At 35.0% G+C, this 13,964-nt stretch overlaps 1 protein-coding gene across 1 annotated transcript in view; it reads right to left on the minus strand.

Annotated features, from left to right (window-relative positions):
- Nucleotides 1–448: 448 nt before the first annotated feature.
- Sbf (SET domain binding factor) overlaps nt 449–13,964 on the minus strand; it is a 33,797-nt gene continuing 20,281 nt past the window's right edge. Inside the window, exons 25-34 of the mRNA XM_019042233.2 lie at nt 13,465–13,744; nt 12,070–12,620; nt 11,650–11,828; nt 11,137–11,284; nt 10,400–10,624; nt 9,958–10,111; nt 8,902–9,108; nt 7,767–7,849; nt 6,543–6,719; nt 449–6,132 (exon numbers count right to left, since the gene is read on the minus strand). Coding sequence (XP_018897778.2) covers nt 6,627–6,719; nt 7,767–7,849; nt 8,902–9,108; nt 9,958–10,111; nt 10,400–10,624; nt 11,137–11,284; nt 11,650–11,828; nt 12,070–12,620; nt 13,465–13,744 — 1,920 coding nt within the window. The 3' untranslated portion in view covers nt 449–6,132; nt 6,543–6,626. The remainder of the gene's footprint in view (nt 6,133–6,542; nt 6,720–7,766; nt 7,850–8,901; nt 9,109–9,957; nt 10,112–10,399; nt 10,625–11,136; nt 11,285–11,649; nt 11,829–12,069; nt 12,621–13,464; nt 13,745–13,964) is intronic.

Raw genomic sequence — 13,964 nt, forward strand, 5'->3', positions numbered from 1 at the left:
TATCTTAAAAAAAAATAAATTTTTTTCTTACATTAGACTACAATTTTTCCAGGTGACTTTGGAAAAAATGCCCTGTGCTCCATAGTCTGAGTTAGTGGCTACATTATAGTTTTATCGCAGTATCGGCTCAAATGTAAAGACTAGTGATCTTGTCGTGTTTGCGCCATGGTGGTAAAAGATGCATCGGTTGCTTCTTGCAATCAAAATTTTTCATGTTGAATAAGTCTTTAATTTATGTATGGCTTGTTTGACAAAATATTCTTGAATTGACACAATTAATTCATTCAGAATTTAGACTTGTGGGTATGCTAGTTAGTTTTAGTTTGAATCATCATACATATATCAATTATGTACAGCAAATCAGAACGTTAAATATTGCAACAATGACTTACCCACTAAATCAGCTCATTGCTTTGAGAAGGAAGCAGGGTAATAATAAGATAGGCAATTCAATTTTTGAAAACATTTTCTTTTGTTTATAAATCTTCCCAGGTATAAATGATTATTAATTACAAACAAAATTAGTTCAGTATATAAATAATCTTACATCATACACGTCTTAAGAAAATATGAACTGTCAAAAACTTACTTCCTACGCCTTTCGATCTTTGGCTGAGTATTTTCCAACAAAACAATGGCGTTACGTAACGGCACTTCTGTCACATTCTTCCATCAATTTTTTTAGCGTATGTAATTTAAAGTTCAAAATTTGCTACGTACAAAAAAAAAAAAACCACAAAATTTTACGACTGTAATACAAGCGACTTGGAAAACACGTTCAACTGTACTATATTCGGTTTTGATTTAATCAAAAGAAAGGAACCAAGCCTCAAGTTTCAAAGAATTAGGATGAAACAAAGACTTTGGGAAATAACTGGTCGAATTTCGTCTTATAATACCTGAATTTGATGATGGACTGTGGAATGAGCGGAAAACATTGATGGATAAAATCGTACGGTCTGTTGGCTTATTTGGCTTGTAAAATTAACTTATAATGTCTATTGCTTAAAAAAAAAAAAAAAAAAAAAAAAAAAAAAAAATTGTATAGTATAACCCTTCAGTATTCACTCACTATTATCATACTCTTTAAGATCTCAGCTAAAGTGGTGGTGAACTGATATAGAGATTTTCCAAGTAACAGAAACATTTCATCGCAACTTTTGGAATGTTACTTAAATGGTTTAATTTTTGCTTGATACAATTTTCAATAAGTAGAGTGAAACTAATTAGACAAAGACTGAACTTGAATTTGAAAACTTTTCCACTCAGGAGAAAAAAACATTAATCACATCATTCTATGTGTGTTGCATAATTTCATTCATAATTGAGGGTTGCGGCTGAGAATTTTTAGGAGTGCTAATTTTCCAAGAAGCATAGAGGATAATTACCTAAGCGACCTGATAGCCAATGGAAGCACATTTTGCACACAAAACAGACTACAGGTATAACTTAAATAATAACTCACAACATTTACTTGATTATACTTTAAGCATACACGAAGTTAAGAGATTTATGCGTTGCCAATTACAGATTCTAATCCCAAATCTACCAGCGGACTGATAATTGAAATTGATAAACAAAGAAGACATAGATAATATTGAGCGATTCTATTGGTTGGAATGGGTGGTTTATATAGACTAAGGGAGGAAATGATGGACTATCAGGTCTCTTGTGGGTTGCCGTTAGCAGTCCATTCCTACCTCCTTTGTCCATTGCAACCATCCCCTTCCACCAATGGGATCCCTCCATATCTCTTTTGACTTTTTTGTCTATAGCTCTGGGTAACAATTTCAATAATTGGCCAGCTGCTCCCTTGAGTTGATGTGGACTAAGTTCAGTGAAGTTAAGTGTATCATCAGAAATTTCTGAAGATGAAATTCCCACAGAATACATAATTAGGCCTGAAGATTATTTTTTCGTTTACAATTTTCATAAAAATTTTGATAACATTTTTTTTAGTCTAGACAAATAATTACTAATTATGCTTTGTAAAAAGTTAATCACAAGGACGCTAGATTAGGGCACAAGAACACTAGACAAACTATTTTTGAGCTGTGTGAAACAATCATGACTTTTCTTCAACTCAGATTCAAGGCCTTCGGCAATCAGACGTGGCTTGTAGTCAATAACACGGCATTGAAACGATTTTATTCCACACACTAAACATTTCTAGAAAGGGCCTAGAATTCTGCGTTTTTTGCAGATATCACAACGAACGTAAAATGTACAAATTCAAAAACTTAAAGTTACATTCTTAAACTGAGATCCAGGAGAGACTGCAACTAGTAAAAAGAAATAAAAGAAACCAATTCTATCGTCTGATTTCAAATGCCCGGGTGAAAATTAGTAGGCATATAAGAGGGGAGGGGAGGAGCAATGATACCAAACATTTTGATGTACAGATGGTTTTTAGAAAGTTTAAAAATGGAACATGAAAGTAATCTTTTTCTGGCAGTTTTTAATGAGAAAAAATTGATATGATAGTTCATTTCATTGGAGAATTTGTACTACAAACTCCTATGGGGTGCAATAATTATAACTTTGAGATAGGGCTTTCATGAGAAAAAAGTACAGAATAAAACATATTTAATTCATGAATTTAAATAGTTGAATTTTTGGAGGAAAGATATTTTCTTCAGCAAACTAGGGATGTTTTGTACGGAAAAATGACCTACAACCACAGCTTTGAAACATCTTGTGCTACACAAAGATACACAGAGATACACTGTGTTAAATCTTCTAAATGCGATAATCTCACAGGGATGAAATAGGCTGCAGCATTACAAAAAACTTTCTGATGACAAACCAGGATTCTTGATCCAGCAGAGCAGAAACCAATATTTTCAGTGCATTTTTCAAAAAAGACCCATAGGATAACAACAAGCTAAGGATAAGCTAACGTAACATTGACTGTACAAGATAAAAAAACAGCAAGATAAATATTTATAGGATACCAAATTAACGTGAGAAAAATTTACATATGGGATAGAGGAAAAAACAGCGCTGGATTGCTTCATCAATTATAATGAAAAAATCTACTTGGACATAAAGCATATCTGGGCCAAGTCTTAGCAACAACAACAGCAGAGATGGTTCCTTGGACGTATTCAATGATTGGGAGGAACCAAGAACAGAAACATATCAAGTCGCATTTCTAGAAAAAAGAGTCTGGAATAGTTTATAATTCTATCGGCTGTAAAGTTTCTCCCGTCAAAAATTCAAAGTCTAGTGATAATATTTTGAATGTGGAAATAGTCCTTGGACTTTGTCCTTAACGTTGAGCCTTGTGGAGGAATAAACTTCAAACCTACATTTCTCGGTTCCATTCTGCTGTTAAACTCGGTCCAAAGTCATGACCCTCGATGCATTTGGATGAAAATTTCATGGTAACGCCTACGCAAGATACACTTTGAACAATATTTGAGGAAGCAATTGCAAGTAAAATTCAACAGAGAGGAAATTATTTACAAACAGAAAATCAACAGCTGAGGAGTAACATCAAAGCTTCTGCGCTTACAAGGGTTTGTAACGAAAGGAAAGTAATTTCAAATTTCAGAAACAAATGAAATTCTCAGGATAAGGGGAAGAATTTTACAATTCTTCAGAAGAGAGCTTTTGATAAAATTAAGCATCGGATCTAAATTGTCGAACTGTGAGACTACGTTTCAATGTAGCCGCACCAGCTTCTGCAACATAACTCTCCTCAACAATTTTGATTGTATGGGCTGAATACTTGGGCCAAAATTGAAAGACACTTCTTGAATTTTCGCAGATTTCAAATATCTGTAAAGGCTCCTTAAGCACACTGAGTTGAAATCCCTGGGCTTGATACACGTGATAATTAAGCAAGAGAGGCGAATTCAAGTCGAGATTTCAAGCAGGAGCATTTTAAAATCTAGTTTGGAGAATTAATTCGAGTTTAGCATCTTCAGAGAATGATTACCGAGTCTCGTAATTATTGAAAAACCAGAAAACCTACAAATTTCTCTGTATAGAAGAAAATATTAAAAAATTATTGAGGTTCTCTACAAATATTTGAAATTAGGGTTAATTTTAGAAGAAACAACAAATCAGACTTGTACTCCAATTCGAAATTATTGAAGATCCGTTCATTAATGAGTAACATGAAATTAGTATATCACTAAGCCTGCTGATAGAGTTTTCACATGAGGACTTAGAAAGGATCGATGAGAAGCAGACCTGGGCGTTAAGTAAGATGAGTATTTTAGAAATGGCCAAATTCATGGCTACGTCGGGATACCAGACCAAGGTCTGGAACAGGCCTATTTTTAACATGGTTTGAATTAAATGAATTGCTTGTATGTAACGGACGAACGTCAAGGAAAAACTAAGAACTTGATTTTATTACGACTAAATTCACAATATGTCCTTGGTCTAACTCTGGTAAGTAGCTCAGCTTGATATGACTTGCAAAGATACATTCTAAATTCATACTTGGAATCTCTGCATACAATATTCCCTGTTGAAAATTAAAACCCTAAACTCTTCCAACAAATTCTTCATTCTTCAAATCATTAGGCAATTTTTCCACAAATGGAGGCTCATTTCTTGAACTCTCAAAACTGACACGGAAAACCCAACAAGTTGGAATTTTTCCTGCTGTTCCCCAATTTAGTAGTAATCTTTCTCTCATCATTATCTGATTGTCTTTTCTACGTGTCTGCATAGCAAGAAAGAAAATATTTATACTTGAGGACAGTGAGACTGAATAATGAAGTCCATTTATTCAATTTATTTGATAGAAAGGAATTAAGGGCTTAAATAAGGGTGAACCTCCAGACTGAGCAACTTAGAGAGAACCTAGTTTTTTAAAAAAAAAAGGCAGACAAAAGGCAGCTAATCTATAGACTGTAGCATTTAAATAGTTCTATACAAGCACAACACTTCACATACTAAGTATTGAGTAAAAATTGAACAAAGTCTACTCAGTTATAAAATTTTAAAAATGCTAGCTTCGCAAAGCAAAAGAAGCATGTGAAATTATATAAAAATAGTGAATGAACATTGGAGCAGGTGAATTTTTTAAGAGAGGTGAGTTTATTTTTTAAAAAATGCTTGTGCTTCAAGTTGCCTCTTTCAGAGAGGTGAATTTTTTTTCAAAAAATGCTTGTGCTTCAAGTTGCCCGCCTTTGTCAAGACGAACACATGCTACGATGAACTAAATTGTTACAGCTTTGACAACGTTAAGTACAATAATATTATTCAAAGTAACTATTGGAGTGAGAATTTTGAGCAGCGCATGAAAGTTGTAGCAAGATAGTTAGGATAAACTTCCCTAAAGTTCCAGTTTATGAGCTATCGAGCATGTTTAAGAGATAAATTTACAATGACATAAAGAATCTTATAAGTTTACATGTCTTTTGATTTTTAGTCTTCTGATCATTTTGCGGTAACAATTTAGAGATGGGTTTATACAGACAAAAATTTTTTTAAGTGATGATTTGTTTAAGTATTTGCCTTGAGATTCCTTATTAAACATTATGCAGTAATTTTAGGGAGTCTTCGTTGTACGGTTACAGAAAGAGAACGAGAGGAATTGATTTAAATTCGAAAGCAAAAAATAACTACCAAGTTTCTACTAGAATACTTCTTGGGATCATAGAATAATTATGTGTTCTTACTCATAAAAAAAAGCAATTCTATCTAAAGCAATTTTTGATAAAAGCAGTACATATTCAATCCTTCAGTAATAAAGTAGAAAAGAAAGTCATATAAAAGGGGAATAACTTACAGATATGTGATTCAATTATAAAAATAGAATTAGGAAAAAGAAAACAAAAATGTAGAATCGGAACAGAATGTGTTACGTGTCTACTCTACTCCTCAAAAAGTCGCTTTCGGTAAATGTTTGAAAAAGCTGATTCCAGCAGAAACATAAATTTCTTCTAGTTGTCATGTTACCAAGCTAAAAATTTTGGGAATTTGACCATAAATAATAATAAAAAAAAATTATACAATGACTTTCAAATTTTAAAAATAACATTTTGATTAAGCTAACTTAAATACTTGAGCCCAGTCGAAGCGAAATTCTGGCAAGGTGTGGAGACTTGAAAACAAGTTAATAGTAGCAGAAGCGTAACACTAGTGACTCATTTGGGCGCAAAGCATAACCTGAAAAAAATGTATGTCTTATTTTAGATTTATTTGAACAATTAGCTCTAGAAATAGGCAGAAAAGTAATGTTATGCTCAGGAAATAAAAATAAGATTGATTATTGAGAAAAAGAATAAGCTTTGGTTCTTTAAAAGAGTTATGAATAAATCATGAATAAAGAATTAGATTTGCAGGAACAGCCAGATACCTCGTTTTATGGATTTCTAGATTGAAAGAAGGTTATCCAAAATAAGGTTTATGTTATAGCTGAGAACTAAACCAAATAAATTGAATTCGTAAAAAGATACTGGTTAGGCATAAGCAGCCCAGCGCATCATGATGATGAGAGGTTTTCAACATAGAACGGCTTGAAACTTTTCACATGTTTCACACTGAATATTACAATGGACAAATGAATGGATACTCACAAAGACTGAAGCCAAATGTACAAGATAAATGACGGTAACATGAGTAACTTGAAAGAGAGCAGAGAGCAATGAGCAAATAAATAACTACTGTAGACAAGCTTGGATCTTCTCGATCCATTCCTGAGCGGTTGTTGCGTCACTGGCGCAAAAGTTATACGTTCTACGACTAGTCTTCAACTGCGACAAATAAAAAATAGAGCCACAATTAGAATATATTGATAGATACAATGAAATTTACTTTTCCCAGAAAATTTGACAATACTTGAAACGTTTGCTACATTGAAATGAAGTATTTCGAAAACTTTGATAATATTTTGAAGTGGCCTTCGTCATTAGCAAAAACAAACATTGAATAGAATTTTTTTACACAACATGCACTTGGCTTTTATTGATTTACACTAATAATTGAAGATGGCAACTTCAGATCCATTTTTTGGCACCACACAAAATCAAAATATTGGATCCATTACTTGCCGTCAATTTAAAATTGGAGCAAATTTTTCTGGTGACCTCTAAAAATGGAAAAATTGTTGTCTAAATTTTGAAGGCATCTACCACGAGATCCTTCATCTTTTGAACTTCAAAAGTCGAGAAAAATTATTTTTTCTGCAAGTTACTAGATCATTGCAATTTGTTAAAAAAATCGAATGAATTGTCCACTTGACAAGGTGCAAATTTAAAGATTCTGATAGATGAATTCTTTTCGAAATTTGACATAAATCACAATTTTCCCATTGAAAATTACTCAAATAAACTCCTGACCAAAGTATCAACGTTTTCATCAATTACTGATTACGAAAAATTTGGATGCATGCTTGGAAAAGCTACAGTTTACATGAACCAAATTACACACTACAATAGTGTCAGTAGGCTTCTCAGTTGAGCAGTATTTCTCCCCTGCCCTGAGTAGTTCAAGTCTAAAAAACATGCAACAGCTGAACCTTAGTGTCAAGATTAAGGTTGCCATATTTTTGTACTGCAGAGACTGTTACGATGATGTTTAAAGTGCGATTGAACTCAGGTAGAGTATAGTTTTTTCTACAGGTTTAGAAGTTCAAATGTAGGCATCAAAAAATGTTAAGAGGTTACTTTCATTGATTTACGTTTCACAAACCATTTTTTATGTGAAATTTTGATGAGAGAGCATGCATTATGATTCTTAAATTCCCACCTTGTCTAGTGGTTCATTAATCTACTGTAGATCAAACAATTTTCAATACTTACATCAAAGAATGATTTATCATCGGTCCTTTTTGGAGGCACAGGAGCGGCCTGAGCATTATTTACAGACTGAACCTCGGCGAGATCTAGAAAACAAAATTAATGGAATCAGAGACAGGTAAAAATCAGTGGAGACCATTCAGAGAAAAATATTATTTTCAAAAGCTTGGATCGCAACACAGATTTACAAATAAAAATGGAAAAGAGGAAATTTTTGCCTCCATCTGGTTGTTCAGAGAAGGAAACAAAAAATGGTAAACTTAAAGTTTCACATTTTAGTAAATTTACATTATAACTTTAATATGTTACATTAGGGCCAGACTCCATATTATTAGGAGATCAGTAATTTCTTCACTGGTCCTGTCAGTTTCTCACTGATGACAGGATAAGTTAGAATCTCGAATTCTGCTTGCGTCAAAAATTCTTTCAACTTCAACATATTTATCTGTCGTTTAGTTTTTCTACCATAGGTGCATTTAGTCGAATGAAGCACACGCAAATGCATGCTGTACTAGATCATCAAAAAAAAGTTAGGAGTCACATATTAGCTAACTAGAATAGAGATGCAGTCTCATCCCTCAACCTCAAAACTTTTTTGCTTGCACAAAATTTCCAAATTTTTTTTACCAAAAAATTTCGTTGACCAGAATTTCCGTTGTTGGGTTTCACAGAAACCGCAAGTAAAGCATTTTACAGGGTAAGACAGTAGAGACCATTAATAAAAAATGTAAAGCTTAATTTTGGATTTTTCGACACCCCCCCCCCCTCCTCTCCGCACCTCCGTAACATTTCAGTGACTTAGGTCTCAGAATCAACAGCCCTATAGGACCTCAGTGGCGCTCTCTGACTTTTCATCTTCTTTCTCATGACATTCTTCCCTGACTTTGGAACTAGAGGCCCAATTGTCTCTTTTCTCTTATCCAAATTTGATCTCCATTGTTCAATAATATTTCAAAACCGCCCAACATACCGAGATTCAACGATGAGTACCTACAAAATTCCGAGGCAGAATTTTGATTGATTCCCTGTGAAAAAAATAAATCATAAGAGGAAGTAAAACAGCTAGTGATGCCGTTAAACTGCTTCTGGTGAAAGTCGTACAGTTAAAGTTAAAACGAGCTGATGATAAATTTTCTACCTATGAATCCTTTGCAGTGAGAATCTTCCATGGCATCATAGTAACGGAGCTGGTGCTTGATGGAGTCTAGAACAAACCACCGTTGCTTCCAACCTTTGAGCAAAGCACCCCGTTTGTACAGGTACCCTTCATGTGTTCGATTCTCAGCAACATGTGAAGAAAAGTCATTGTAGTACTGCTGATTTGAGCTTTGTAAAACATTCACACCTGCAACAGTAAAAAAGGTTATGAATACTTCTGGTAACCTATCCATTACAGTTAAAAAAAATACTTCTAACCATTGTGCCCATCTTACAGGGGACCCAAACTAATCTGACACATTCTACCACATACTTAATGAAATAAACGTATTGTTGTTTCTCACTTGAAGGAATGTATCGCGATTGTGCTGTTAAGGTATTTCTTGTGGACATTTTATTTTTTTATAAGAGAGATAAAGTTGCCTGGAATTTATAGTTATTATTCTTAGCAATTCCAAGAAAAGACACTTAACTTTCAGACGAGCTTGTATAATCGTTTGCCGACGATAAAATAAAATGTCCTTAGAATTACTGAAAAAGCGCAGATGAAATACATTCTACCATGCGAGAGACAAAAATATACTTTGGAAAAGAACTAATTACTTTCGCATAAATAACTTCACATTTTTTCAGAGTTTATAATTTTCCCTAATAAAAAAATCTACAATCACCAGAGACTAGGGATTTGCGAATAAACAAATGTTGAGAGCAACCTATCCAACCGTCAAAGCAAATCATCAATTACGCATTGTCGTGCCAAGGTCCGTCTTGTTTCTTAACGCAGTCCACATAGTGGTGCAAAACCTCATCTGCATCAAGTTTCATCAGATTAGCTCATTACAGATCAAAACATCATCAACGGATTGTGAGTAGAGAAACATAAAAAATTACATGAATACCATCGAATTCAGAAGTCCAAAGAGTGATGAGAAATTAATTCCCAAAAAACTTTCCTTTTTTTAAAAGATGATTTGTTCAGTAACTTCTAGATAAAAATCTAGAAAGTTGTGATGTAATTAAATTTATAGTGACTTACTTGAATTCATAGAGGAACTATCACATTGAGCCCGAGAGCTGTTAGCATTTGAGTGATTATCTGAGACAGCCTTGTATTTCGTACAGTTCTTGGCGACACTCTCAATACACTTCTCATGACAGCTGTATCCGCAATCACAACAGCGCATGCCCGTCTGAAAATAACAAAAAATGAGGAAAAATTTAAGGAAAGATACTCAGGACAGATCAACATAAATTTCTATCATTAAGAAACTGAAAAAACATAAACCACTCAAAAGTTCCGATACATCACGCTTACGTTTAAAATAAAATCCTTGAAAAGTAAAAGTTCTATACTAATGCAAACTTTATTATTTTTTTTAGCTTACGTCACTTTGCTTGTTTTCTGGAAAGCTAATACTTGATTCAAACTAAATTCAACTTTTAATGCGAAGAATGGGAAAAAAACAAAATACTGTTACCTTCACAGGGCCCCAGAGTACATTGTTACATTGATCACAGTAGGTTGGAGTCGTGAAGTTGTAGCGTTCGAAGCGGTGAGGAGCAGAATATGGCTGATGCGAAGATGATTCTTGAGTGTTGCTTGTGCCGACAAGTTTTCCTCGCATTAGGATCTCCAGCGTTGAGCGCTTGTGCAACAGACGACCATGCCAGCGAACCAGCTGTGTGCTTAAAGATGCATGTCGCTGCAATTATCAACGATTATTAGACTCAAATCAGAGATACTGGAAAGTACACATTCAAAAATATTTATGTTGGAGCATGACAGGTTGGGTGATTCATGATACCTTCATTCTTCATTTGTATTTTGTTACCATATTTTGTGGGTTTTTTTTTTATCTTTTTTGTTGTTTGTTTAGTGCTTGTTTTAAAATTGCATTAATGCAGCCTGCATTTGTTTAATCTGTAATTCAAAATAGTATTCCTTTTTTAACTATGGCCGAAGCGTTTTTATTCTTTTATTGGTATTCTACGAATTTTCGCCAATTTTTCTCTATTTGATATTATCTCTATTTCTATTTCTTCATCGTACTTATAATATGGATGCATTGCTCTAGGATGCTTGTTGCTATTATATAAATACTATTCTCTTGTAATCGGACTGGAGTAACAATAGAACGATTTTTACAGTGTAAATAGAGAGTTGAATGAGAAAAAAGATCAACAAAAAATGTTCTTGAAAAGTTGACTGATTTACCGTGAGGGAGTCTGTTGTCGGAAGTTCCAGTGTGTCCCACAGAATTTTCCACTTCTGAGGTAAGTGTCCCAATTCCGTCTCAAGTTTGTGGATATCTTCAAGGATGTAGGTGAATGCGTCTGGGAGAGATCGCTCCACTGAATGATACCTAAAATAAAGCAGTGATTTGATTAAATAAGAAAAATACTCCTCAGTGACGCTTTAACATTCGTGATATTTTCAGAAAATTTATTTCCATTTTGATGTTCATCTTCTTCACTAAAGAAAGTCGATGCATTCCTCCCCTCAACACATACAGTAATACTTCGATTATTCGATGAATTGTGGCAAAGCTTGCATCGGATAAGTGATGGCCGAATAATGGAGGTACTAATGTAAGTAGAAAAATAAAATTGCTGGAAGAATAAATTTAGATAAAAAGTTTTCAAATGTGCCCGATGACTAGCTTGATACAATACTTTGAATAACTTTATTCCTGTTTGATTAAAACAAGAAGAAAAACTTATCTCTTACCCCAAGGATACAACTTTGCGCTGGGATTTGGTGACACCATCAGCGGCTTCAGCCTCTTCCTCTTGCTGGGAATCCATTTGGATTATTTCCAAATCGTAACTGGGTCCATGCGCAAGCTCTTCACTGAGGTAATACCGCCACACTTCAAGGTTTGCCATATGCGACTGCGGTCGCAAAACCTGCACCAAAAAATTTTATAATATGTTATCATTGACATGGGCTGTGCAAGGGAAAATTAGTTTGAATTTAATAGTCAAAAAGGGATCCTTGCTAGGAAAGAAATACAAAACACCTGACAGTTTGAAATTGTGCAAGAGCTCTCACATCTTAGAATTATACTGAAAAATTTATTTGCAATATTTCTAGAAAAATAATTAATTTATAAACGGGGTTAAAATGACTTTAAAAATGAATACAAACCGGGTGATCAAGATCTGGCTGATACATGAAGTTGAAAAACACCGGTGATCGTGCATGCTGCTTCTCAATGTAATCAAACAATGATTGCCCAAGATTTGGTCCAACATGTGTGCCAGCCAGTCTGCCGCCAGGATAGATTGTTTCGTCATCAGACCCAGTATCCACTCCCTTATGGTGCGATGTCAACGAGCCCCGCTTGTCTTCCACAGCAGCGATCCCACACTCCACCCGCTCCAACTCACAATCCAGCAAAAATGTGCGGAAGCGACACGATACGGAATGATAAGCAAGAAAACGGAGGTAGAAATCGTTGAACTCAAAGGCTAAAGGAAACTGATTTTGGATTTGATGTACGCAATCTAGGAATTGAAGGAACGTAGGTGCGAAGCCAGATGCCTGTGAGGCCTGAGCTAGAGCATTGCGGTGAGAAAAGCGATGCCCGAAGGCAAGCCATTCTTTATCCACCAACGTTCGAAAGCCTTCCAAGGTGCGATAATGTGGATCCAGGCATAGCTGGGCTAGAGAGGAGATCTGACAGGTTATGTCCCAACCTGAAAAATAAAAATTCAACCCCTATTAGTAAACAACGTTTTCCTTGACAACAAAAGGGCACACACGTTTTAGAGCTTACTCCTTTGTATATTTTAACAAAATGAATCTAAACGCCAAAAAATGTTGTGGAAATTGAACCAACTTTACTAAAGTCAGCTCAAATACATCAGACGTTGTCTAATAAGGCTGTGGCAAAGAATTTTTGCAGGGTTGTTGCATAGTTTCCCTTGCAAGTTCATAAAAAAAACTAAAAACTCCAATAAAGTGTTTAAACAATCATTTCTAAAGGGAAGAAAAATTGAGGAACATCCGACTGATCAAAAACCGACAGTTGAATTGCCATAGCAAGGCGATGACTGTAGCTGACTTCAGCCAATCAGCAAATACCATTTTTCCCACATGGCTACTTCATCAGCGCCTGTCAAAAACATTATTTCAATTGGGTCCCATTTGTAACATTTTCAAAATGCAGTTTCTTAGCCATTAGGGATTAAAAATATTCTGGAGAATTCCTAGAAGCTTAGTCTACTCCATACTTTCACAAAATAAATTAAAAAAGAGGGGCCACTAATCCATTTCCTCTGATGTCTTTTTTTTTAAACAGAAACTAAGCAACACTGAAACTCAAATTTTGTGCAAATATGTATTTTTCATAGTCCACGGTAAATTTACGGAGGGTTTAACAGCCTTAAATAATTTAGTTGTCTGTTAACAAACATAATGTAAAAGAAAATTGGGGAACGTAAAATGTAGTTAGGCTAATCCATTACGGTTAAATTCATCCGACTGAATTTCACATTTCTAATCTTTGCTACTTTACTACCTGTCATAAAAAGTACTGACCGTCTTCCAGGCAGAGCATGACAGAAGAGCCCTGGACATCCAGCAAATCCACAACAGCGCCAGACAGCTGCATGATGTTCTGGATCTGCTGGAGCCATTCCGAGTTCTCAATGAGCTTGAAGAAAGAGTGGTCTGGCTCTTGACTCTGGTTTGCCGAGCTAGGGATACAGGCTCGCATCAACTTCTTGAATGCTGCTTTTGTGTGTCGCACGTCTGCGTACTCTACTGGGATCATATCAATCTTCGGCACTGCGTCCGGCTTGATCCCTTTCATCTGGGTCTGAGACAAAATATTTAAAACAAATTATGTGACTGATCATGAACTGTAGCCCATTTGCTATCAGGCTACTATAGATTTGCAAGCTAAGTTGTGATTAAGAGAGACCTGAAAATGGGTCTGTTGCACCTAAGAGATACAGTCAAGTAAAAAGACTCTGTGCAGGTGAAGTTGCAAGAAAATCGCAATGGGTGCATCGAAAGAAGCCACTTCTTGACGTGCA

Source organism: Bemisia tabaci, chromosome 3 (genome assembly GCF_918797505.1).
Source record: "Bemisia tabaci chromosome 3, PGI_BMITA_v3".
Lineage (NCBI taxonomy): Eukaryota > Metazoa > Arthropoda > Insecta > Hemiptera > Aleyrodidae > Bemisia > Bemisia tabaci.